Genomic DNA, 26,776 nt, shown 5'->3' with positions numbered 1-26,776 from the left:
ATGGTCACAAAGAAGTTGGTTCTGCTCAAAGAAAGCTGAACAAAAAAGGGGCTGGGTAGGAATTAGAACATAGGAATCATCAAAAAGAGAGCTTGTTACATTCATAAAACCCCCCAAGTCCCCTCTGCTCAGGTCTTCCTTTCCTCCTATTTGGATGGTTTGGGGAGAAACTTCAACGACTGAACCCATGAGAATTTTGAGTGCTGAAGGTTCTTTTTCACTTTCCAGTCCGGGAGACCACCTGAATGGCTTTGATCCACTCTGTGCGCTCCTGAGGGGTGGCTGCTTGCAAGAAATAATGAACTTCAGTAGCAGTGATGATCTCAAAAAGGTTTTCATCACCACTCTTCTTAGCTAAAGGGAACAGAAAACAAATATCATAATTTCTGAAAGGCTTTTTAAGAGGTCATCTGGTCCGATCCCCCATATCTGAGCAAAAGTAGAGCTATACAATCCAGATGGATTTTAGAATGTGTTTTCATTTTCAGTGTTACCATAATTCCTCTTTTAAGAACAAATAAAAGTATATTTTTAAGAACATGACTTTCTAACTCTCCAATTTTGATTGTCCTAATATAAAAATACTAAGGAAGTTAAAGAATGTCCATTTGGATATGTCACTTCTTACATGCACATAAACTTTTTAACCTGTAATCACTATCAGTTTTTCTAACAAATCAGAAATCTCTGCTTTTCTCAGTTAATAATAATAATAATAATAATAACATATTCATTTGTATGAATGAAACCTTTTTTACTTAGAAGAGCCACAGGTGTGCACTCATTTGTCCATTGCTCTCATTTTAGTTACCTCATGCCTAGAATGGTAAGGCAAAGTAGAAGGATTTATATTGCGATAAACTCTATAATTCTAGTCTCAAACAGAGTCACTCCCTCACCAACCAAAGATTTGATCCTATAATTTTCAGACTCTGAAGAGAACCTTTTTAAATTAAGGTTGGTGATGAAAGACAAAGAGGAGTTGGCACATTGAAGGTCTATTTATATAAATATTCTAATCAAGATGCTTTAAGTCTGCAAGTACCAGATGGTGAAATGGAAACTGGCTTTTTGTTGAACCTCACTGGTTCCATGGAACCACTGGTAACCCAGTAAATTAAATTTAAATGTCTATGATTACATCATTCACAGAATAATAGAATTTTAGAATTGGAAGGGATCTCAGAGATCATGTAATCTAATTCCTTCATTTTGCAGATGAGATACTAAGACCCAGAGGTGTTACTTATTTAAGTTCATGAAAGAGACAGAACCAGAATCCAGGTATCCTGCTGCCAGTCCAATTCTCCTGCCATTATATCATGCTGCCTCCCCAGTAGAGGATTTCTTAGTCAGTAAATACAAAAGTCTTCCTTACAAAACCTTAAAGAGTATTAAGGGTCCATGTAATAAGTTGAGCTGAAAACAAGAAGAGCCTAAAAACTAGGTAACATCAATGCTAAATATGACTGCCTTTTATAGACCCCAGGTTTTATTCAGTATTATTCATGGGTTTAGGCAAGATCCTCAGAATTGCTGATATAAATATATAAAAATAAATATAAAACTTTGTAATGTTCCTGGGGCTGGACAGGCAAGCCTACAAATGGGAAGCTTTGACCTCCTTGAGACAGTGTGGAAGCTGGTTATATAGGCATAAATACATACTTGCTGATAATCAACTTGGGATAGATATGATATGTTCAGAATAGAAAGAAAAGTCATAGATCATCCAGTCCAACCCCACTACTTTTTGATAGACAACTAAGGCTCAGAGAGGCAAGGGATTGGTCTGGAGTCCCATGCAGTGAGAAGAAACAAGCATTTATTAATCATTTCCTATATGTCAGCAATAATTAACTCATTTGATCTTCACAACCATCCTGGGAGATAAGTACCATTGTAATCCTGATTTTACAGTTGAAGAAACTAAGTCAGACAGAGATTAAGTGACTTGTCCAAGGTCACAGAGCTAGTAAGTATCTGAGGTCAGATTTTAACTCAAGTCTTCTGACTCTAGGTGTACATTCTATGTACCTGGCCACCTAACTACTAGGGAGTAACAAACTCTGTATCAGAACCTAGGTTTCCTCCCTCCAAATCCAGTTCCCCTTCCCTCTATACTTCTAAAGGCAGAAATTGTTCTTACCATCAGGGGTGCTCTCCACCGCCGTGACCACACAGCCTCTCAGGTGAATTGCTCCCAGTGGATCTTCTCCCTGGAAAAGGAGAACATTATGCCTACAAAGTCTGTACAATATACTTCAGCCTGACTGGTGAAAAGTCACACAATCACTCAAATAGAGATTCAATCCAAATCCAAAAAGAGCATTAAGCCCTTGGCATAAAGAAGAGAAATCTGATGGCTCAGGATCAGATTGGAGGAGCAGTGGAGCGTGTGTCCTGAAAGATGTAAGCAAATCTTACGTAGAAGAGGGTACTTCCCTAATAAAAAGTTCAAATTAGTGGGGAAACCAGAAGGAGAAGTGGGGGAGGTTAAGGCTAGACCACATCTCCTACAAAGTCCTTGGGCCCCTTGGCCCATCTATTGCCTAAAAGGTCACAGGATATAATCAAAGAATACTATTCTTCAGTCAAGAACAGAGCCCAAGAATCGTCTCCTCAGGGGAAGCTTAAGAGGACCAAAAGCCTAACAGTAAAAGAGAAAACTGTTTAAATTAAATAATCAAAATGTTCTCCTCTAATTAAGCCTGGCTAGAGAACATTTCTCGTTAACTAATTTAGTCAAAAACTGATAGATTAAATTTCTTTCCCCACCCTCATGGAAAACATTATCAAAACTAATTAAACTTAAGTGAAAGGAAAGTTACATTAAAAGGACTACTTGAAACACATGACATGGAGAAATTAACTTTGATCTCAGAAAAAATGAAAGTTTAAGTTGAGAACTGGTTGCCCCCAGATAATAGGTTCATTTAATGAATGTCCCTTGCAGCTCCATAACAGGAGGAATTCCTCCTGTGGAGATCGAGGTAAGGGATGGAGGAAAGTAGGAAGTAGTCAAAGGCTATGAGGAAATGATGAAATGAGGAGGTCATAAGATCATAGGAACATACACGTAGAGTTGGAAGGGCTCTTCAAGGTATGTAAGATTTGGGAGGGTAGGGAGGAATCGGAAGAATAAAAATGTCTGCCTACAGAGTACCTCATGAGAATGATATTTGAATACCTTACAGCAACTGTGGCACTCACCCCAGCAGGATCATAGTAGTGCAAATAGGCAGGATCCTCCCTCAGAATAAACTTCCTCACTTTCCAGTTCTTCCTCCGATGGCCCTACACCCAGAATCATCACACAAAGAGAAATAATAAGATTATCAGCCCAGTATCACCAGGTCCTGACTCAGGATCAAGGCATGAAATTAGCAATGGGTGTCATTTGATCAATGGATAAATGCTTGTGACACACTTGCCACCTATAAGACACCATGTGCAGAGCTCAAAAACTAAAAAGGAAATAATCCCTGTCCTCAGGGAACTTAAATCTCCTTGGGGCAGAAGGGGAGTTTTTTTTGTTTGTTTGTTTGTTTGTTTGTTTTTATCCTGGGACTCCATTCTAGGAGCATAGGGCCACAACCAGTAGGCAATGGGTAGCTCAGGGTCACCCAGCTGGGAAGTGTCTGAGCCCTGACTTGAACCTAGGACCTTTCATCTCTAGGCCTGGCTCTCAATCCACTGAGCTAGCCCAGCTGCCCCTACTTTAGGTTGCAGTTTCTTTAGCAGATGTAGTTTTTACAGGGTGGGTAAGAAGTGGTTTTTGGATTAGGTGCTTGGGAGTGGGGAGAAACTAGAAGCAAACACACCCTTTTGGAGACTATTTATTCAAAGTGAGAGGTGACAAAGACAAAACCTTGAACAGCACCTAGATAAATAATTGGGGAAGTGGAACTGACAGTTGATTGGCTATGGATGTGAGAGAAAGCAGAAGTTAAAGATCACTTACCAGTTGAGAACATGGGTGCCTGCAAGAGTTGTGGAAGAAATGAGTTTAAGGAGGAAGATAGTGAGTTCTATTTTGATGTGTTATTTTTGAACTGTCTACTGGACATCCTCTCTAAAGGAAGGGAGCAGCATGCCCCACATGGGGTGGGGATGGGGGAATGATACTGTGGATAGAACAGGACTGAACCACCACCACAACAAAAAAGACTTAAAATCTATGATCCTATTATTCCCATTGCCTTTAATGTAGTGAACCCTTAATAAACTCCAGGGGCTCTTCATTAGCTTATAGGATCAAATATAAACTCCTCTGATGTTTAAATCATTTTAAAACCTGACCTCTTCTCCTCCTTCTTCTCTCTATGAACTCTGTAACCTATCCACACTGGCCTCCTTATTGTTCCTTGCACATAACACTCCATCTACCATCTCCATGCCTGGAATATGCTTCCTTCCTCACTTCCACTTCTTAGAACCTTTGGCATCATTCAAGGCTCAGCCCAAGTGCCACCATCTATAAGAAGTAGTACTTTCCTGCCAGTAACTTCCCAGTATCTTCTCTATACCATATATGTGCACATTTTCTTATCTTTTCTATACCATATATGTATGCATTTTCTTATCTCTCCTTGTCCAACATAAGCTTCTTGAAGGAAAGAACTGTCTTCAATTTTTTTCACATCCCTAGTGCTTAGCACAGTTCCTGACCTAGTAAGCCCTCTAAATATTCAATGTTTAATTGGTTGATTGAATTGGCATGACAATTTCTTGTAGTCATCATTTCTTCCTTTCCTTCAAGACACATAGCGTGGGCTCTTGTGTAACTACTGGGCATCCCTCCTGTTTATAGTGAATCACCATTAAGAAGAAGATGACAAGGAGGATTTGGAAGCAATGAGCAATGGATACCACCCAGGTTTCCTTTTAAGTACTTTTGGTTGCTTCACAGTGTGACACAATTGAGTCATCATTTCTGGGATGAGGTCTCTCTGAGTAAGTAGAATACGGATGTCCCAGGAATTTATAACATGCATGTCTAGGGCCTTTGGACCACTTCTTAGAAATAATTCATACTCAACTTTAAAATATCATCATCCATTCATCTTCAATTGCATTCACTCCAACCAATGTTATTGAGCACCAGTTGGGTGTCTCACATTGTGCAAGACTTTGTGTGGGTCACAATTATACATATATATAAGATACAGTCCCTGCCTGACAGTACTTAAAATCTAAGAAACAAATACAAATAATTACAGAATGAAACAAGGAGATAAATGGCATAAATAAAAAGGATGAAGAAATCAAGTATACCAATATCTGGTCCTGCTGGGCTAGCACTGGGTTATGGCACTTTACTAGAAACTTGAATTACTAAAACATGAAACTTCCCTCAAGCATCTATAGTTTATATTCAACAATAGTGTAGTATCCTGATTGCTTTTTAAAAATTAAACCTTTACTTTATGTCTTGGAATTAATATTAAGTATCGGTTCCAAGGGAGAAGAGTGGTAAGGGCTAGACAATTGGGGTTAAATGTATTGCCCAGGATCACCCAGCTAGGAAATATCTGAGGCCATATTTGAACTCAGGACCTTCCATTTCTAGGCCTGGCTGTCTATCTACTAAGCTACCTAGCTACTACTCCTGTTTGCTTTTTAAACTATGATCAGTACTTGCCTTAGAAGGAAGAAGAAACTAAATTCCTCCTGAGGAAGAGTGTTATAGTGGAAAGAACAAAAGAATTGCAGTCAGATCTTGGTTCAAAATCTGACTTTGTAACTCACTAGCTATGCAATTTTACTTGGCTTCTCTGAGCCTGTTTCCTCATCTTTAAAATAGTAATAATAATAATTGCACTATGTACCCCTACAAGGTTGTTGTAATGATCAAATTAAGATTGTATATGCAAAACACTATATGAAAGGCTCTAAAGCCTCAGCTATCATTAGGTGGAGAATCCCAGATTCATTTTTTCCCTTTTTTCTTTTCTCCCAATCATCTATGAACATTTCCCCTCTTTTCTTATTTCTGAAAGAGATCTCTTCTAAGAGAAATAGTTGTAATGGTGATGGCAAAGGATGTTAGAAATCATCTAATCCAGTCTTTAGTCATCTAACCCCATATCTAACACATCATTTAGTTCCCTCCCAGTTCAAATGTGACATGAATACAAACTTTTCAGAGCTTCTTTTCCAATACTAAGAAATCTCTCCCATTAGAAAGTTAGCTTGCTGAGCACAGGGATTCTTTCATTTTTGCCCTTGTATCCTGAGCATTTAGCACAATTCTAGCACTTCATAGGTCCTTAATACATACTTATTAATTGACTGACTGACTCTCCACACTTCATATGTTCCAAAAAATAAATGTCACTTTAATTCTTTTGATTCCCACAATAATAATCATTGCTAGCCTACAGATGTGAATATAGATTGTTCATTTAAATAATATTTCACTTCTCTGACTTGGTTTCAAATCCTTCCTGCCTGTATGTTCCTCTTCCTTGGTTATTTATTTATTATAAAGATAACTATAAATTTAGTATTAAATAGCTCTACCTAAAAATTAATTTAACATTTAACAGTCAGTCTATGTAAGGTGTTATCTCATTGGCTGTCCCTATCCATCACATAAGGGGATATCTTTTTTTTGCCTTCTTTTTCTCTTAGTATTTTAAAGGTAATGGCTTCTTCTACCCTACTTCAAGTTGTCTCTTTCCCTGCTTTACCTTCCTACTATTATTCCTCTTAGATTATTAGAACGAGTCACTAACTTCCAGTGGAACTCCTAGTTGTGACTCCTGCCACTGATAGCCACTAATAGACTTTGAGGAATGAAAGGAAAGAAGAAAAAGTAAGATAAAAGAGCATCCAGTGTAGGAGAAGGATCCAAGAGAATGAATGGTATTGGCCACTAACCTGCTTCAGTAGGCACCCTTGCTTAATAATTATTCCTCTGAATTCTTCCTTCAGAACCACATCATCATCATCGGAATTGTCTTCACAGAAGAATCCACTGTCTGCCTAATTGGAAACCAACACAGATTTTGCCATATCACAAGCTTGCCATTACTTTTTTACTTCTCTAATCTAGCATTTTAATGTTTCCTCTGCCTTTCTGTGCTACTTGTACCCTAATCTTAGCCTTAAAGGCACTCCCGTAGAATGCTACTTCCTATATCCCTCCTTTATATCCTCTGCCTCTCCTTCTTTCTTAAAAATACTTTCCCCCTTCCTGAAGTTGGTTCTTCAAGGAAATAGAGAAAGCAGCAAGTGGTAGCGGTGGGAAAATGTCCTAGATGCTACTTGGTTTTGTAACAGTAAAAAAAATGATAGCTTGGGAGAAAGTAATCTTTGAAGAAAGAAAATTTCCCAGAGAAATATTGACCTATATTTCATTGAAGAATGAAGAAATGGTTTGAGGAAAATGAGACTGACAATGAAACATCACCCAAAGTGAACTGAAACCTTGTGTCTGGGAAGTTTGCTTCAGTTTCAGGAAGGTATTTCCCTCATGTAGCGTCTGAATTTCTGGGCCCTAACCCAGATAAGAAATAGAACTGACAACATCCCCAGAGAAATATCTTGTTGTGTCTATAACATGGCCTCCAAGTGGGTATATATTTTGAAAGAGAAATCTTCAGTCACACTCTGGGGTTTTCCATGGACTAGATTTTTTCTGCAGAATTGTGACCTTTTCTGCACAGATAGATATGATTTGATATCTGTTTGGAACAGGGTATCTTAACCTGGGGTCAGTGAACTTTTAAAAAAATTGATAACTATTTTAATATAATTGGCTTTCTCTGTAATTCAGTATATTTTCTGCATTTGTAAACAGTCTTCTAGGAAGAAGTCCCTAGGCTTCACCAGACTACTAAAGGAGTTCATGACCCAAAAAAGTCAAGAACTTTTTCTCTGGGATCTGGTTTGACTACCTCCATTATAAGAAAGTACAGGTAACTCTTCCCACTTACAAAGTAGTAGAAAGCATCAGGGTTATCAAGGAAGGAGGTTTCAGCAGTTCCTTCAACTGCATTTTTGGACAAGTCCCCAGCAGGCTGTAGGAAACCTTCATTTAGCAATGAAGATGCTATCATGATACCTTCCTGACGATTCCGGACAGATTGTTTTGATAACAGCCAGTCAATCACACAGTTTCCTAAGGAAAAAAAAAATCAATGATCAGATTAGTGGCTCAAAATCAGAATCAAAGAGCTGGAAACAATCCTAGAAGATCACACCATCCGTCTCCATTCCTCACCAAGATTATATTTAAGTCATCCCAAAAGATGAACTCTCTATCCTTAAAAAAAATAAAATTATCCAAAGAAAAGTGTGCCTTCCTTGACAGAATCTCAGGGTGAGAAATCAGAGCATCTTCTCTGGGTTGGAAAGAAGAGAGAAATAAGAATTTTTTGGATTATAGAGAAAGTCATTCTTATTTTAAAACTATTATCATTTTAGTGGTGGCTACATCTCCTAGCACTAGGGCTATGGGAAATCTAGGTCTTTACCTGTAAAACAGTGGTTGAATATCTTCTTGTCCTTCTCTAGCTTCAGCTCTTTGACTCCTTTGTCAGTATCCTTCATGGATAAATATAAGGCACTGAGCAGAAAATAGAAAAAAGGAATGAACAAGGAGGATGGATCTATGGCGTTCTCCAACTTCCCTTTTACCCTGAAGAGGGTAACCATAAAAATAATTGACGTTTAGAGAGTCCTTTAAATTGCGAAGAGCACCTTACATACATTATCTCACTTAAGCTAATCAGCAATCCTGTGAGGCATCTTCCATAAATATTGTTATTCCCAATTTTCAGAGGAGAAACTGAAGGTTCAGGGAGATCAAGTGATGTGGCATATCATCAATAATTTCTTTCTTTCTTTTTTTTTTTAAACCTTTACCTTCCATCTTGGAGTCAATACTGTGTATTGGCTCCAAGGCAGAAGAGTGGTAAGGGTAGGCAATGAGGGTCAAGTGACTTGCCCAGGGTCACACAGCTGGGAAGTGTCTGAGGCCAGATTTGAACCTAGGACCTCCCGTCTCTAGGCCTGGCTCTCAATCCACTGAGCTACCCAGCTGCCCCCCATCAATAATTTCTAGACAGGGTTTTAGTCTAGGACTTCCTGGCTCCAATTTAACTCTCCATTATTCTACCCATCAGTTGAAGTTTCTATTACTAAATATCTGTGTATATACCTCATTACCTGACTAAATCAGAGGCACCCTGAGGGCAGACTAGTCTAGCATAACTTTATATCCTGCATCACAGCACAACAACATATTGTAAACACTCAAATATCTACTGAATGAATAAACTGAACAGATGAATAAAAATAACTCCCAACATGCAAAAGAAAAGGTTGTAGCTAGCTGGCATCTAGAATTTTAGATTCAAAATGTGAAGAAAGCATTTGGTCTAGCCCTTTTACAGGGAGATATAAGAAGTCTCAACCATACATGAAGAATTTATTTTAAATTTTCCCTAAATGGAAATAAGAGTAATAAAGGAGAAGAAAGATAAAGATGTTGAGGGAAGTGTGGAGGGAGTTTCCTGTTATTTTAGAGAGTAAGTGGGGAGCCCTATCACAGGAATACTGAGCAACAAGACAGAGTGATCTTCCTGTTTCCTGCCTTGCTCCCCCTTTGACATTTGCCAGGTCATCCTTTGTGCATCCTCTCTGACAGCTGTGGTCAGCAGTGCAGCTCCCTCTGCTTGTTTAGAAGCCAAAGGACCACATAGGCCAAATGTACCTCCTGGTTTTTTGTTCATTTGATCTCGTTGGAGGAAACAGTTTGGTTTTTCTCTCTAGGACAAAGTCTGATAGGCAAGTTATCAGCATTCATCTCAATGTGTCCCTTTAAATAGCTCCATTAGTTCTTCCAAGCATCATGTGTTGGAGTGAGGAGGTATCGCCAAAAAACTAGTTTCTAAGGGTATTTTTTCAGAGAAATGTGGGCTACTAAGGAGCACAGGGGGCCTTTCTTTAAGTGAAATTCATACAGATGGAGTAAATGTGGTCAGAGCTGTGAAAACCTCTGGGTAAGCCAAACACGCTGCTTTGACTCCAGGCCAAGGTAAGAGTCACTGACCTGCTTCAGGCTAGAGGAAACATCTCAGTAGGTTTGGCAGAGAATGAGCAGCCTCGGCCCCAGGATTCAGAGTTAGACTTTGGCATCGCTAATTTTTGCTAGTGATAGATTTAGAGGCTGGAAATGACCTCAGATGCCATCGAGTCCAACCCCATTTGTTGCTTCGTTGTACAGATGAGAAAACCAAGGCCAAGAGATTGTAACTTGCCTAAGGTCACATAGGCAGCAAGTGATAAAAGGAAGACTGAAACCAGGTCCTCTGAGTCCAGAACCAGGGTTTGTGCCTCTCAGGGTAGCTCTTACTGATTCTCCCTAGCCTCAGGGAATCCATCAGACTTTTCATTCCTCCATACACCAGTACCTCCCTGCTCTTCCTTTCCTGCCTTAGCTGATTTCCAGAGATGGGACCTCTAATCATTCTAAATATAGATAATACATTCCTGATTCCAATTGCTGATCTGGTCCTGTTCCCTCCAAGGTAGCAAGGTCATTAGTACTTATACTCCTTTTATGACAGTGAACTTGGTTGTTTAATAATAACTAAAAAAAAAAGAAGGTAGACTCCTTGAGAGGAGATGAAGCAGTATCTTCTCCCTCCTTGGGATATATTCATTCTATAAATGAATAATTTCTAACCTCAAAATTATATTTTTCTTGCTAAGAATTTCTCACATATATTTTGAATAATTAAGGAGTTTCCAAATCAGAATGAAGAAATTCACTCTTTTCCCAACTTTTTTTCCTCATAATATCAGTTAACCATATTTCTACTCCACAACAAATATCTGTATATAAATTGATATATAAAGATATATAAAGACCTCTAGCTCATCTGACTTCCTAAAAATGCAATTCCACAAAAACTGAACATATTCAGATTATAGCCAACCAATGGATCTTCCAAATTAAGCTAAGCTAACAGGCATGACATGGTAGGAGCTGGAAAATACAAAGAGAATTGCTTTAGGGTAGGCAAGGAAGGTGACATTTACTTCTATCCTTTTAGGGAAGGCTCTGACTTATCATAAATATTCATTTAGATGTTTCTAGTGTCTTACAGCTTACAAAGTATTTTCACATATATTATCCTAGATGTAGGTTCCTGAATCTAGAGTTAGAAAGGCACTCAGAGGCCACACTGTCCAAATCTTTTACAAATGAAGAAACTAAGGGTCCTGAAAAGCTAAATAACTTGCGTGAGTTTACAGAAGCAACAATCCCACAGAAGTGGAGTTTGGACCCAGGTGCTCTTAATCTAATCTGAAACCACACAGGAGCCCTATGAGATAGGAAGGGCAGGTATTATTATCTTCACATCACAAATGAGGAAACTGAGGCTCAGTGAGATTAAGGTACTTGTTCAAGGAATATAGTCTTGTAGGTCTAGATATGGAAGGGATCTCAGTGATCCCCTTCCCCAGCACATTCATTTTATAGTTAACAACAGTTAGCATTTACACAGTGCTTGAAGTTCTCAAAGGGTTTCATGTATGCTATCTCATCTGGTCTTCACAATAGCCCTGTGAGTTAAATTCTATCATTATCCTCATTTTTCAGATGAAGAAACTAAGGAAACCAAGACCCAAGATAATTCACTGACTTGCTCAAGGTTACAAAGGTTATAAGTCTCAAAGGACACATGTTCACTGATACCCAAACCATTGTGCATGCTGATATGAACCTCATAACAATCCTATAGCATAGATAGAGCAGGGAGTATTATTTCCATTTTGTAAATGAGGAAACTGAGACTCAAAGAGATTAGTGGGCTTGCCTAAGGTTACAAAGCTGGTTAGAGGCAGCTAGGACTTTTGTCTATGCCATTTTCCTCTTGGTCCAATGCTTTTTCCAGGACCTGATGTCCTCTCACTATGTTGTCTTGTACTTGTGGATAGGTTTCTCTATAAATAATGTTCTATATACAGCAATAGAAATGTTAGTTGAAGAACAGTTTGTGCATGTCTATCAGCAGAGAAAGAACTGATAAATAGCAACAAGCAAGAAGTAGCTTTATATATACATACATATATCCCTTAAATGATGCTTTCTCTAGTGCCAGAAGGGAGGGAGGGAGGAAAATACCTGGGAATTAAATAAATACATTTCTAAAAAAATAGTGTTCTGTAGCTGTAGGAGGGGAGAATTCCATATATTTAATTAATATATGACTTTCCTCTGGTCAGAAGGGTTGAACCCACTCTTCGAAGCTAGCACTATAACTGCTTCACAGACTCTATCATTGTCCACAATGACTTGAAAGAATCAAACACCTAATGTACACTGGGAAAGATTGAGCTCACTAATATGGATAGCTCTGGTTCCAGTGCTGGTTTAGGGACCCTTTAAGATGCTGAATTTAGTCTTTCTGGCAACTAATGAGCCATTTAATGCACTAGCCTAGACACAACCTCATGGTCTGGAAGAGTGAAGAACAAAGCTCTTTGCTTGGAGCAGTATCAACCCTGGTAGAGTTTGCCCAAAACCTGGAAGAAAAAGAAGCAAAGGAAACAAATCACCTCAAGTCAATGGTTTCTGGCAATCGAATAGACCTTCTAGTGGATTTCCTAGCAAATTTCTGTCCTCCTTCAATGCACTTAATGGCCTTTTTAACATCCCGTACCCAGGCATCTCTCTCCTCCAAGTAGGCAGCCTGGAAAAAGTGGTCTTGCTGCTTGGTTGTGGCGAGTTTAAACACGAACTATAATCAAAACATAATATGTTAGTAAGGGACAACTGCTACAAAGCAGAAGTCCAAGGCCAGTCATAATCTGATAGCATTTATTTAAGTCAGACAATCCAGATATTAGCCTTCTTACTATTCCTCACACCTAATACTCTATCTTTCTCCTTAGTTTTTTTACCTTTGCACTGACTATCTCCCATCTTCAAAACTCATCTCAAATGTTATTTCCTACATGAAGCTTTTAGTGATTCCCCTAGATCAGGGGTCGGCAACCTTTTTGGCCATGAGAGCCATAAACGCCACATTTTTTTTTAAATGTAATTTCGTGAGAGCCGTACAGTGCTCACAGTGCGCACTCCTGTAACAGCACCTGAAAAAAAATTGACTTTATGGCTCCTGCAGAAAGAGCCATATCTGGCCCTCAAAAGAACCAGATATGGCTCAAGAGCCATATGCTGCCGACCCCTGCCCTAGATGCTAGTGCCTTCCTCAAAAAAATTAATTACCATGTACTTATTTTCTATGCATTGTATATATATACAAATGTCATTTCCTCCAGTGGATGCTTCTTGCAGGCAGAGAATGTTTCATTTTTGTTTTCGTGTCCTCACCACCTAACACAGTAGTTAGAATATAGTAGGACTTTAATAAATGCTTCTTGGTCAGTTGATTGATGGCATCCAGCTAGCCTTTTTTTTTTTTCTGGTTAAGAGGCTACAGCCTCTGCATTCAGAAATCTAATAGAATGTAAACTTGATGGTAGAAAAAGTGGAAGGAAAAAAATGAGAAAAGAGATAGATATAAACATAGTAGGCACTTAATAAATGCTTTTTGGACTAGATACCATCTACAATTGCCTCAAACACTTTTTTTGGTTTTAAATTATTATGAACTTGTAGTAATACCCTCTTTAGCAGCTATCCCAATATCATTACTAGTTTAACCTACCCAACAGCATCTTTCCTCTGTAGTTTAGAAAATTCAGGTTTAATGATGGCTATTAAGAGATAATTATTATGGCATGACGTTTTCATTTGCATAAAAAAGAGAACATTCAAATGGAGGAAAAGGGGACAGAATAAAGTCATGTTAGCAGAGATGACAACCTTTTGCTTTTAGCCTCTCCTCTATTCTCAGGTTATGGATGTGATATTTATGTAGGCTGAGGGTCAAAGTATGTAGATGAGTGTATCACACTTGAAGATTCCTAGATGGCAAAAAGGCTCTGCTTGCCATAAATATGAAAGGTGTATTTGGAAAGTGACTATTCTATTACTTGAAGAAATTTCATCTGTCTCAATATTGACACTCAAGTCTGAACTCCTGCTGTTCTGTGTGGGCACTGATTAAGTCATAATTAAATGCATAGGAATAATCAGAACGAATTCACTTTGCATTTCATCACTTATTAGACTGAGTTGCCAAAGGGTGAAATTTAGCATTATTATTATCAACATCATCACCAACCTACAGTCCTTTGTGAGTAATCTCTGATTGTTTTGATGTAAGGAACTCCCAGTGAGGAAATTCCCCTTACCAGTGTAGATAAGCATCTGTTTGATAGCATATACCACTGAGAAGGGTCACAAAACCAGTATATATCAGAGACATGCCATGAACCTGGAGGTTCTTGACTTAAAGACCCACCTTCTATCTCCATTCTCCATGCTGCCTTATCTTGAACATTAGAAAATTAAAAATTAACTAATCTACAAAGACTGGTACCCACAGTAGGGATGAATGCCAACAATTCTGCTTCTTGTATAATATGAATTGAATAAAGCTGTATTTGGGGAAAACTTACCAGCCCAGCCCAGGAGTGCCTGTAAAGTCTGACTCATGAGTTCCCTTATCCAAGTATGCTTGCGCTCCATAAGTCATCATGGCACCAGAGGCCTGACTGAGTCCCTCTTCCTTTCTGATGCTATTCTGTTCAGCCAACATTTATCAAGTACCTACTCTGAGCAAGAGGAAGAAACTAAGGTTCAGAGACATTAGATGACTGGCCCAGGGTCACATACCTAAGCGGACAGGGTATGGTGGTTATTAATCAGATCTCCAAGCTACAAAGATTGAAGATCAAATTCTGTCCCCTTCATACACTGGCTGGGTGACCCTGAACAATTCATTTAGCTTCTCAGTGTTACAGGTAACATTCCGGGATGAGAAGCATTCACCTACACTGACAGATAAAGTTCCCTTGGCAAGGACTTCCCTATACCAAGGAAATCATAAATTTACTCCCTATCTCCTATCTTTTCTCCTACCTTTGAAAACAATGCCTTTCATGTTGGTAACATTTAGGAAATCTTTATTGAATTAAATTGAGAAAATAAATAAACATGTCTATATTGGATAATAATTTTTTAAAAAATAACCTTAACTTACCATCCTTTTACCAAAGTCTTGGCAGGGACTGGTAAGAGTACTTCCTTTTAAAGGGATCATACCCTTGGGACTGTTGTCACTTTTCTTCTTGTAGAATTCAATCGCATCTTCCAGTAATACAACCCACATGGGTTTCCAGCTATTGAACACACTGCCCTGTGTCAACACCATAGAAAGAAAGAAAAAAAAGTCTTTTTGAAAAAGATATATTACACTTTCTCAACTAATATCATTTATTTCTTCCAGTGTCCATGTCTTTAACACCAAATTGGAATACTAATATGGAAGTTACTAATCTAGTTAGTACTAAAAGCTGCTAATATACCAGAAGGTATAAAGTTATCTACCTTTATAAAGTATACTTTATATGCTATAAGAAGGTCAGGATAAGAAAAGATTGATATAGGAAATAAGATCTTAGATATTTTGGAGATATTTTATAAAGTTCTTTCCCACTACTTTGCAACATGGATCTGTTGAAATTTTTGCTAAGCTCTGAAAATACCTCATATCTACTCTCACTTCTTATCTCAGAAAATGAAAATTTCCCTGGCTACTCTGGACCACACTGATCTCTTCTTCCTGACCTTCCTAGATACTATCTCCTCCATCTTACTTTCTCTATCTCCATCTTCACTACCCTCAGATGAAAATTCCTTCTCATTCCTCAAAGTTTTTATAACACTTTGCCTGGGTTTCTCCTTTAGACTTATCCCACTCTCCTATGTATATCACACTTCTAAAATGAGCTATAAACTCTTCTACTTGGCATTTAAAGCCCTGCATTCCAGACTAGTCTTCATGTTGTTCCTCATTTCATCTTCCATCTCCATTCCTTTGCTGTAGATACTCCTCTCCTCAATGTCTAGAAATTTCTCACTTTTTTTCCTCCCTCCCTTGGTTTCCTTCCAGACTCAGATCAAGGTCCCACCTTCTTCATGAGACTTTTCTTTATCCACATAGCTGCTAATGTCTTCCACCCCAAAGTAATCTGTCTGCTGTATAAAATGGAAATTTTGAACCCTTGGATTTCATTCCCCCAGAAGTCTCTCAGTATTTCCCAAAATTCCTTTTAATCTCTCCACCACTTTGTTTGGTCACGTTTATGTAAGTTCTGAGGCTTTGCCTCTCTCTTTCTCTCTTCTCTCATGACCAGACTGGGTTAGCACCTTTTTAGTTAGCTTTTTTAAGTTTTTGTTATTTATAAAAATGTAATACTTAGATATTATATATTAATTTTAATCTCCACACTGCTTTTTATGTGTTTTGTATATATCTCTAATTTATCTATCTAATCTGTTTCCCCCAATAGCATGTAAACTCCTTAAGGACCAGGACTGTTTTGTTTTTTATATTTGTGTCCCTAGTGCTTAAAAAAGTGACCAGGACATAGTAGGTATTTAATAAATGCTTGTTGACTGATTGAGTTGTGTATTTGCCCTTCCCCTATAAATTCCTTGAAAACAGGGCCCATTTTGTAATTGTCTTTGCATTATTAGAGCCTAGCACAGACCTTTTACATGGTAACTAATTAACAAATAGTTGATTTGTTGAATTTGTTGAGTTGTTTGTTGATGACATAACTCTTGGACAATTCCAAATGTTACCAGTCTTCATAGAAAATAGTGATAAATTCTTCTTTCTCTTAAGTTATTATACACTTGCATTATTGCTCCATTTTCTTTACCCTAAACAGGGCCTCCTTTCTCAGCTCAAAAAGTGCTTTTGTTAACAAGAACCACAAGGAACCCACCCAAATAATTAACACTCTTGCAACAGAGTTATTTTTGAGAAGTGTTAAACATAGTGTTTCAGTTACTGTGTACAGTGGCCTTCTTCTGTGGCCAGTTCTAACTAGTTCTTAAAACATTGTTCTTAATAGTTAATGAAGCCTTATCATTCAGTTTTTCTTTAGTATTGTGGAAACAACTGGCATTGGAACCAAGAAGAACCGAGTTCAAATCCCTCTATTGACACAGAGTGGCTGTGTAACCTTAGACAAGTTACTTAATTTCTCATTGCTCTAAGCAATGAAGATTATAAATTGCAAGAGACATGACCTACACTGTTATTTTATTTCATTTTATCTTTTTAAAACCCTGCTTCCTGTCTTAGAATCAATACTAAGCATTGGTTTCAAGGGAAAAGAGTGGTAAGGGCTAAGCAATTTGGGGTAAGTGACTTGCCCAGGTTCACATAGCTAGTAAGTTTCTGAAGTCATATTTGAACCCAGGACCCCCTGTCTCCAGGCCAGGTTCTCTATTCACTAAGCCATCTAGCTGCCTCTGTAATTTATTTTAAGGCAAAATGGAGCCACCAAAGATATAAGGATTAATGTGCCAACCATAGCAAAATAAATTGTCATCTCATTAATCATCCTATTTTACCTCATCTTAAGTTTAGGGTCAATTGTGGTAGAGATCAATGACCTAGAAAGGCTTTTTGTTTAAATTCTCTTTGCTGCTTCAGCAATAAGCTGGCTATTTTAGAAGCAAGAAAGTCCCTCTTTCTCCTTTCCATTTTAAGGAGGGCTTTGGACAGAGAAAGAAAAAAATGAACTTGAAACCTTTACATATTAATTAATCCATCTTATGGCATAGAAACCACAAAACTCAGATAACATTGAATTCCTGGCAGATTCTGTTACTTATCTAGAAATAGCAGAGGGTGCTGGAATAAAGCTGCCACTTCCACAATAATGTGTTTGTTTATGCAAACAAGACAAATACTTTTTTCAACAAAGACATCCCTGTTCCAATACTTTCCATTGTTTCTAGCCACTCCAAAAAATGTCAGTAAATATTCCCTTTTCTCTTTTGCCATGATAGCTTCACTTAATTGAATGGATTGAACGACTGAATGAATAGCCTCCTCTCTGTCTCCTCCCTACCTGTTGATCCCTGCCTATCCATCATTTATTTTACTTTAATTATGAACTTGAAAAACATTAAGAAACATGAATGTTTCCCCGTCCAAATGCAAACAGAGCAATTAGACTGCATATGAAACTGAGAATTTCCACCATGTTCATCTCATTGAGACAGAGGTTGGGGGGAGGTGCATATTACAACTGTAATATATTTATCAGACCTTTGAGCCCAAATCAAGTGTTACTTCTTCAGGAAGCCTTCCTTCATCTTCATCCCAGTTAGAAACCAAGTTTCTCCCCCTCAATTATATTGTTTATTACCAACAATTACAGATAACTATTATAACATTTTACACTTCTCTTAAACAACTATCATGCATTATTTTGTATTAGAGTTGTCATATTTCCTTGCTAGATTACAAATTCAATAAGGGCAGGGATCTTATCTAAATCTCAGAATTCTATCTCCTTCAGTGCCTAGCAATATGAAAATGTCTTCACCCTGCCCTTAATCATTAATAATAGATATGTGTTGAGTTCTGAACCTTAAATTATTAGAATGGAAAAATAAAGGAATCATAAAAAAATCATCTGAACCAATGCTTTTATTTTACAGATGAGGAAACAGGAGAAAATATGTAATGTATAATAATAGTGTTTGTATCCAGAAATGGTTATCAGATCACAAAGTAGACATGTACTTTTTATTGTAACTTCATAAGTGTGGGGACTTCCAGGTATGGAAACTTCCTCCAGAGGTGCAGAATTACAATTTATATTCTTACAGAGTTGCCTAGGACACTGATAGAGTAAATGCCTTTCTTATAGGCAGTTAATCCACTTTACCAGCTGCCTTGTAATCCACTCATAAAATAATCTCAACTAAATAAATACCTTTATGTCATAAAGAATGACTATCGAATAACAGAGATCATAAATGAAGGGTGAAGAAAATAGAGCAAAAAGAATCACATACAAAATAATTATAACTATATAAATGTGGGCAACTGTAAAAGGGCCACAAAACTCGGACCAAGAATGATAAAAATACATCAGTTAAAATTCACACCATTCTCTTCTTTAAATAAACAACAAACTTTTTGATAAATAGTAAATAAAAATAAACTTTTAATAAATAGTAAAAATAAACCATTCAAGTATAAAGTCACATTCATGTTAACTTGCCATTATTCATTTATGCAGTTTTATTTAATTGCCAGAAGTTTCTTCCTTCTGAGGGATAGAAGGTGGAGTTAATTGTGAGCTTGGAAACAGCATTATGTGATATATCAAACCACAATCCTTCTAGTCATCTACACTTGCTACCTTGGTGTAATAGTAAATTCACTATCATTCATCCCACAAATGCCATAGTGACCAAGTCTTGTCATTTTTACAATAATAGGTAGTATTTATAGAGCATTTTAAGAATTGCAAAGCACTTTACATATGTTAATTCCCTTTTCTCTCCACTCACATGACAACAACACAATTCATATTTTCATTACCTATCCTGCCCTCGTTGCCTCATCACTCCAATCCATCTTCCATTTGGCTGCAAAAATGATTTTCCTAAAGTTCAAGTCTAACCATCTCACTATTGTTATTCCCAAGTCCAGTGTCTCCTTCACCTACAGCATCCTCCTACTTCCAGAAGGAGGAAATATTTGCCCTTTTTACCTTTTAATGCCCTTCACAACTTGATCTATCTTATTACTCTAGTCTTATAGTTTACTTCTCTTTGAAGAGTTACAGTTCAGTCAAGTTGACCTTTTATGGTTCCTCATATGCGTGGCTTCGTTTCCTGTCTCTCTTCATTTGCTTTGGCTATCCCCAAAGTCTGGAACATATTCCATTTTTACCTTGGGTGTCACCTTCAACATAAATCCTTTCTTAATTTCCCCATTCTCCTGCTCCATCTCCTTGTACCTATTTTGTATCTATTTAATGCATATATGTATATGTATAAATACACAAATACAATCAAATGTGTTCTTGTTGAAAACAGGAACTATTTCATTTTTGTCTTTGTATTCCCAGTGTCTAGCAAGTCCTTGTACATGATAGAACCCTAATAAATTCTTGTGGCTAGTTAGTTGATTGGTGAGAGAAAACAATTTGTTTAGATGAATTTCTGATTAGCTACTGGAATCAGAGCATTTTAGAGAATACCTAACCCAACTCTATCATTTTACTAATAAGAGAATAAGAATAATAAGACCTAAGCAGGTTAAATGGGTTGCTGAAGGTCATATAGATAGTTTTCAGCAGAGCAAGTACTATGGGTAATTTTTTCCATTTGTTTCCCAATTGTCAGCTCTATGTTTCTTCCATCATGCTATAAGAGTCTGATTTGTCTAATAATTAAGTAGCTTACCTAACTTGGGACCTTTAGAAGCTGCATTAATTCCTTCAAGATGTCAGAAGTAAATTGAGATTTGTCTGTAATGAATATGGTCCTAGATTATGCATTCTTTCCAGATTCCTACTATAAATATGTAAATATGTTCATATTTACATACATAGTTTCATCATCATCAAAAAATTTATTAAAGGTTCATAAATATGTTCACAAGTACCAGATTGGGAAGGAGGAAAAGCGTATTATGACTAGAAAACTGGGGGGAAACAATCTATTGGTTTTGTTGTTATTCAATCATGTCTAACTATTAAACTGCCCATGAGGTTTTCTTGGTAAAGTACTGTACTAGTTTGTCATTTTCCCCATTAGATAAAGGCAGAGGTTAAGTGACTTGCTCAGGGTAACACAGCTAGTATATATCTAAGATCATATTTGTACTCAGGTCTTCCTGACTGTAGGGCTAGTGCTCTATTTACTGAGCCACCTAATATCCTCCATCTACAAGTTTTAGTAGACTACAATCTTTCCTATAAGTCAACTGTGTGACAAAGCAAGAAAAAAATGCTGATGCAATTTTAAACTGCATTTGTGTTCAGAATTAGGAAATTAATAGTATTCCACCCTAGTCAAATCACATATCGTATATTATGTTTTGTTCTAGATGACATATTTTAGGAAGGAAATTGATAGAATGCGAGCATATAGAACAGAAGTTCTTAGACTTTTGTGTCATGGATCCCTTTGACTGTCTGGTAATACCTGTGGACCTTTTCTCAGAATAATATTTTCAATTCATTAAGAAAGTACATAGGATTACAAAAGAAGTTAATTTCATTGAAATACAGGTTAAATTTTTTTTTAACAAATTCATAGACCCCAGCTTAGATCTCCTGATCTAGGAGAAGGCAAACAGCATAGTGGCAAAGGACCCTAAGATCAGGCATAAAAGGTTTATGGTATGGAGAAGAGAAATCTTGAGGGGAGGGAAGAGGACTTGGTAGTTATAGTATTTAATGAACTATTGTATGAAAGAGTGATTCAACTTGTTCTGCTGATTGTTGAGGGCAAAACTAGATGCAATTAGTGGAAACTTCAAGGAAATATTCTGTCTTAATATGGTAAGGAAAAACTTCCTAACAATCAGAGCTGGCTAACATTTAAGTGGGCCACCTTGAAAAGAAATGAGCTCTCCCTTCCTGAAAGTCTTTGATCAAAGCTTAGTAGTTGAGATTGTTTTTCAGGAATGGATTGTACTATAAAGCTTCTGAGGTCCCATCCAAATCTCAAATCTATTATATCTTATACTACAGATTCTCCCAGTTGTTAGGGTGCTAGAATAATCTTACTCAAGAACTGCTTCCACAGCTTTTTGAGGTGGGGAGGAGAGAGGGAGAGGAAAGAAGAGCTGAGATTTCATTGGTATCAGGAGCTCGGATTGAGAAAATGCCCCCCACTAATGTACATTGGCAAAGGCTTTGCACCTTGTAGACTCAAAGAGAAGATTAGATAGATAGATAGATAGATAGATAGATAGATAGATAGATAGATAGATAGATAGATAGATAGACAGACACAGACAGAAAGATAAATATATGTGTGCATATATTATTTACATAAAATTCATGTCTCTTGAGCATGTCTCTTGAACAGTGACATGTTTGTATACTCATCATTTTCTTTATTAGAATATACATTTTTAAATGTGTAAGTTCCTACAGTGCAGATACTATTTAACTTTGTTCTTGTATCTCCAGAGATTGGTACATAATATATACTTAATAAATGCTTGATTGATTAATTAATTCCTGATCCTGAGGCCCATTTACTCTTTTACAACACCACACAATTTATCCTCAGTTTTATACAGTCCAGTAAGATCTCTATTCCTTGGAGTTCTATCCACATACTGATGTATGACTGAATCAAATTTTGATCTCAGAGTCATCTGAAGAAATTATGTGGAAGCTGGGGGGTAGAGATTGGGAAGGGGATTTTCCTGCTATTTCAGGCCAGATCCTACACAATTGTACATCCATTGTGAGTCTATGAGTCTTAGGTATTGAGTCAGGCTAACTTTTCCCAAAGGAAGAGAAATCATTATCATGAGACTAATTATATTTTCAAGCAATGGGAATTATTTTCATGAGTAGCAAAGAATTAGGGAGGAGACAATTGAAACTATCAACCATTTTCCCAAAGTCTTATAGCCTTCTCCCCTGCTACATACATTTTTCATTTCACCCCTTCCAAATCCAGGCACTTGCCTTTAAAGTGAAAAAAAAATCAACATTAGAAACAAATGTCTCCTACCCTAAAAAAAAGGCATGCCTCATCTAGTATTATTCATTTGTGCATATATAGATTTTGGGGAGAAAATTATAATTTGGAGTTACTAGCTTTTTGTAAACAATGTATTTTAGCTAAATGTTTCTCTTCTGGCCATATCTCCAGTGGCCTTATGCTTATGTTTGGTTTTGCCATCCAAAATTAAAGCACTTAATGAATGGCTGTTGAATAAATTAGTAAATGAACTGATGAATCTATAAATCAATGAGTGAACAAGTGAACTGGTGAGCATATGTAGATTTCAGTAGATGACTATAGCAAATAGCCCCCCAAAAGAGATGAAATTTAATTTGGGGTGTGAGTTTTAGGTATCAGTTTAGAAACTCTTTACAGATGCCCCCCACAGAACTAAGAGCCTTTTCTAACTTCCCCTTTCTTAACACTTCTCCTTTCACATGCTAAGCTTATGACTAGAATTCACCAACCATTTATACTTTAAGAAAAATTCTTAGTGTTTTGAAATGTACATACAGCTAAAGTTTGAGCTCTACCTTTGATATTACAAGTGTTTTCATTGAAACTTATCTCATATAAAAACAAAGCTTTAGAATAGTAAATTATAAACTAAGTTAAATATTTTATATATAGTGGAAAGTCTGAGTATTGTATGAAAGTAGACCTCCAATTTTGTTCTAGCATTGCCACTGTCTGTGTCACTTTGGATGAATAATCTCATGTCTCTATGTTTCCTCAATTGTAAAATGAAAGGATTTCATTAATGATGTCTAGCATATTTTCTATATTTTATTATCCTACAAAATGACCGCACATCATAGCAATTGCATAAATTTCAGGGTAGGGTAGCAAAAAATGAAAAGAGAGTTAGCTCCCTCTCTACTTCAAACTCTTCTTCCTCTTGATAGTTACCAATTCCCCAATGATTAATAAACAAGAAGTTTGGGGCCAAGACTTTGTAATTGCACAGTAATTTATTACCTGCCATTTCTTATCTCCTTTATAATTACAAACAGGTCTAGACTTAGGAATAGTGAGAATAATGCCTATCTTTATGGTATAAGTTCAGTAACCCTGGAAAACTCCATAGTCTACAGATAATTCCTCCTCTTTTTTGGCAACTGAAATTCTTTTCACAAGCTTTTTACTCATCTAGAAAGAAAATTATAATGGGAAAGGGAAGGCTTGCCATGGCAAGTTCAAACTAAGATGTAAATGACTGCTATAAAATCCTTTTCTGAAAACAAATTCTGCTAGGAGACACAACAATAAAGATTGGAGTAAGGGGAACAAGGAAATGTGAATAGTGAAGAAAGGTGAAAAAACTACCAAGGAAAAGACCACAGAAATGGAAAACAATAAAGAATGGAAATAAATTTCATCCACTTCAAAATTTTGCCAAGGTCTGGCATTAGTTATCAATATGTCAATCAGTATTTCATTGGGTCTTCCACTTTATTAGATTAGAAAGGTTAAATTTAAGGGATGAAACTCCAGTATACAGAGAAGAAAGTATAAAAAACACTATTCATAGAAAGATAAAATTTCTAAGTGACAAAATAATGTGTTTACCCATCTCATTCTAATTTGAAACTATCAGTCAGGCAACAAAGATAAGAGAGCATGAGCTTCATAAAGAGGGGAAAATATTTTGCATAGAAGCAAAAATATAAAAACAAAATGTCAATGATGCTGCAATCAACAAACCTCTGCTAGTGTGCTCTGCTCCTCCTCTGTATAAAAATAATTTTCTCAGATCAGATTTTTTTTCTTCTAAGTTCATTATCTAAATGGCCAGTTCTGTAATCATTATTCCCTAGCAGCATAGCCAAAAGGATGTAATCTTCCATTTTCATATGTCCTATATGCTTTATATCTATAGATAAAAGTTTTTGAAATCTAATGGCCATTTCATAATTAGTTATTACAAATAAGCTTTAAAAGTGAGAAGGCAGGTCCTAAGCCTCAGGCTCTAAAAGGTTAGTTGGCTTGTTTATATGAAAATGGAAGACTTTGTGATTTCATCAGCATCAGCTTGGGGAACTCCTCTATCTACCAACTCAGGGAGTTGCCTGAGGCATACAGATTGTCCCAGATTATATAATTAGTGAGTGCCAGAGATGAGATTTGAACCCAAGTCTCCTAGCCTTTTCAGTCCATTAACTGCCATTACTTCTTGTCTTAGGTACACAAGAATTAAAAAAAGTAAGAAATGCATTCATTATATACTAGAAAGACTTACAGCCTTTAGGAAAGGCACGTGAACACTTAGCTTTCTTTAGGAATGTTCCAAGATATAGCTTGTTTATACAATAGTACCATTCATTCATCAGTACCCAGCATTTGTAACTCCTATCTAGGTAGGACCTAGGACAGTGCCACCCCCCCCCCACTCTCCCTGCCCCCAACCCTCCCCCCCCAGTTAACTAAGTTAATACCTGTTTAAAAAAGGTCTGTGTTGCAGTAGAAAAACTACCCTGAGGCCAGAAATCTGGGTTCTCAATTCAGCTCCATCACTAATTTACTGTGGGACTTTTGATAAGTCACTTTGCTTTTCTAGGCTCCAATGACCATATTGATGGAAAGGAGCAGTTAATCTAAATTATCTCTATGATCCTTTTTAGATCTAAAAGTCTATGACTCAAAAGGGAGTCAGTTGGTTAGTCAGGCATCCAAAAACACTTCAGGCAGAAGACTAATTAAACCAATGGGACAAACTCTCCTTTTTCTTTTTAGTACAGTGGAACTATGACCTCACTTAAAAGGACATGATTTGCCTACCTGTTTATGAAGCCATTTCTCAAAATATGCAAACTAAACTCAGTCCTGCCAGTGAACTCCACATTTTGGCAAGAGAGTTTCACAATGACTGTGGGGACAAACCCACCATCAGAATTTTTAAGGGGCAATGGTAGATGTTCTTTCTAAGCTCCATCACATTTAGTTCACATATATTTAGGAAAAGAATCTCTCTCTTGATAGTTCAGTTTTCTAATCTACAAAATAAAACTCCTGCTGCCTCCAGACATGGTGAATCAATTATCCTCTCTGCCACTTAGCCACCAACAAACTGAGTTGTGAAAGAGGCTCTGCTGTCTTCAGAGAACTCCCATTTTTTGGAGGTTGAAATTCCAACAAGCACAAAAGCTTCCCACATGTGTGAATTGAAGAGGAAAACAGTAATCCGTTATATTTCTATTTATGGAAAGTATAGATTATCTTTTTTGATCAGAGGATAATAGAATCACAAGTTAATGTTGAGAAAAACCTCATAGATCAGCCCATGCCTCATCATTTTATATATGAGAAAAGTGAGTCTCAGAGATGATAAGTAACATGTCCAAGTTCTCTTAGATATGAAGTAGCAGAGATGAAATTCAAACCCAAGTTTCTAAAAAATGAATTTAAACATTATAAGTTATTACATAAATATGTCATCATTAAGATGCTAAGAAAATAGGCTTTTGCTTTCATTCTCCACCTTATTCATTTCATATCATCTCATCCTCCCCCAAATTGTTTGTAACTATCAAGAATAAACTTGCTGTCTGACTAACTTTACATGTGAATAATGACTCTGCCTTCAAAATTTTACATGATGTTCCTGTATTCTAACCCACCACTGTTAGATATTTTCATTAAACATTCTTAAAAGCAATCATTCCTAATTTGCCTCTCTCTAAGACTATGAGTTACAGATAAGTTGACAATCTGCATCAATGGAGGAAATTTGTACTCCAAGAGATTGCCTACACTGATGCATTTCCAGATCAGGGCAATGAAAAAATATAATAAAAATACAAAAACCAATACAGGTCTCTCCCCAACTTGATCTCTAGATAGCTTGGTGAGGAGACCAGTCACCTTCTGGAATCATTAAGTCTTTTCAGTCACTGGCACTTACCTTTTTCACAAGGTAACCTTCTCTGATTTTCTTTGGCTCCATGATCACTAGATGCTTCCCAGAATCAAATGTCTCTGCAATTCTCCCTCATCTGGAAGCCCAAGACAGCTGTGGGTTTCTTTTTGTATGACGGAGTCACTTTCACAAGTTCCCCTCTGCTTGTCAATCACATGAGCACATCCGGTTTCTCTTCAGTGAGGTAAAGA

General features: G+C 37.0%; 1 protein-coding gene across 1 annotated transcript; it reads right to left on the bottom strand.

The window, feature by feature from the left end:
- Positions 1–217: 217 nt before the first annotated feature.
- On the bottom strand, positions 218–26,612 carry PLEK (pleckstrin). Its single transcript, XM_044659485.1, has 9 exons — positions 26,571–26,612; positions 15,135–15,290; positions 12,580–12,761; positions 8,484–8,575; positions 7,944–8,128; positions 6,886–6,990; positions 3,214–3,297; positions 2,150–2,219; positions 218–354 (listed from the first exon to the last, which is right to left on the bottom strand). The coding sequence occupies exons 1-9, from the start codon at positions 26,610–26,612 to the stop codon at positions 218–220; spliced, it is 1,053 nt and encodes a 350-aa protein (XP_044515420.1).
- Between the last annotated feature and the right edge of the window lie 164 nt (positions 26,613–26,776).

The sequence above is a fragment of the Gracilinanus agilis genome, chromosome 2 (assembly GCF_016433145.1).
Source record: "Gracilinanus agilis isolate LMUSP501 chromosome 2, AgileGrace, whole genome shotgun sequence".
Lineage (NCBI taxonomy): Eukaryota > Metazoa > Chordata > Mammalia > Didelphimorphia > Didelphidae > Gracilinanus > Gracilinanus agilis.
This window is presented reverse-complemented; position numbering and strand designations above follow the sequence as displayed.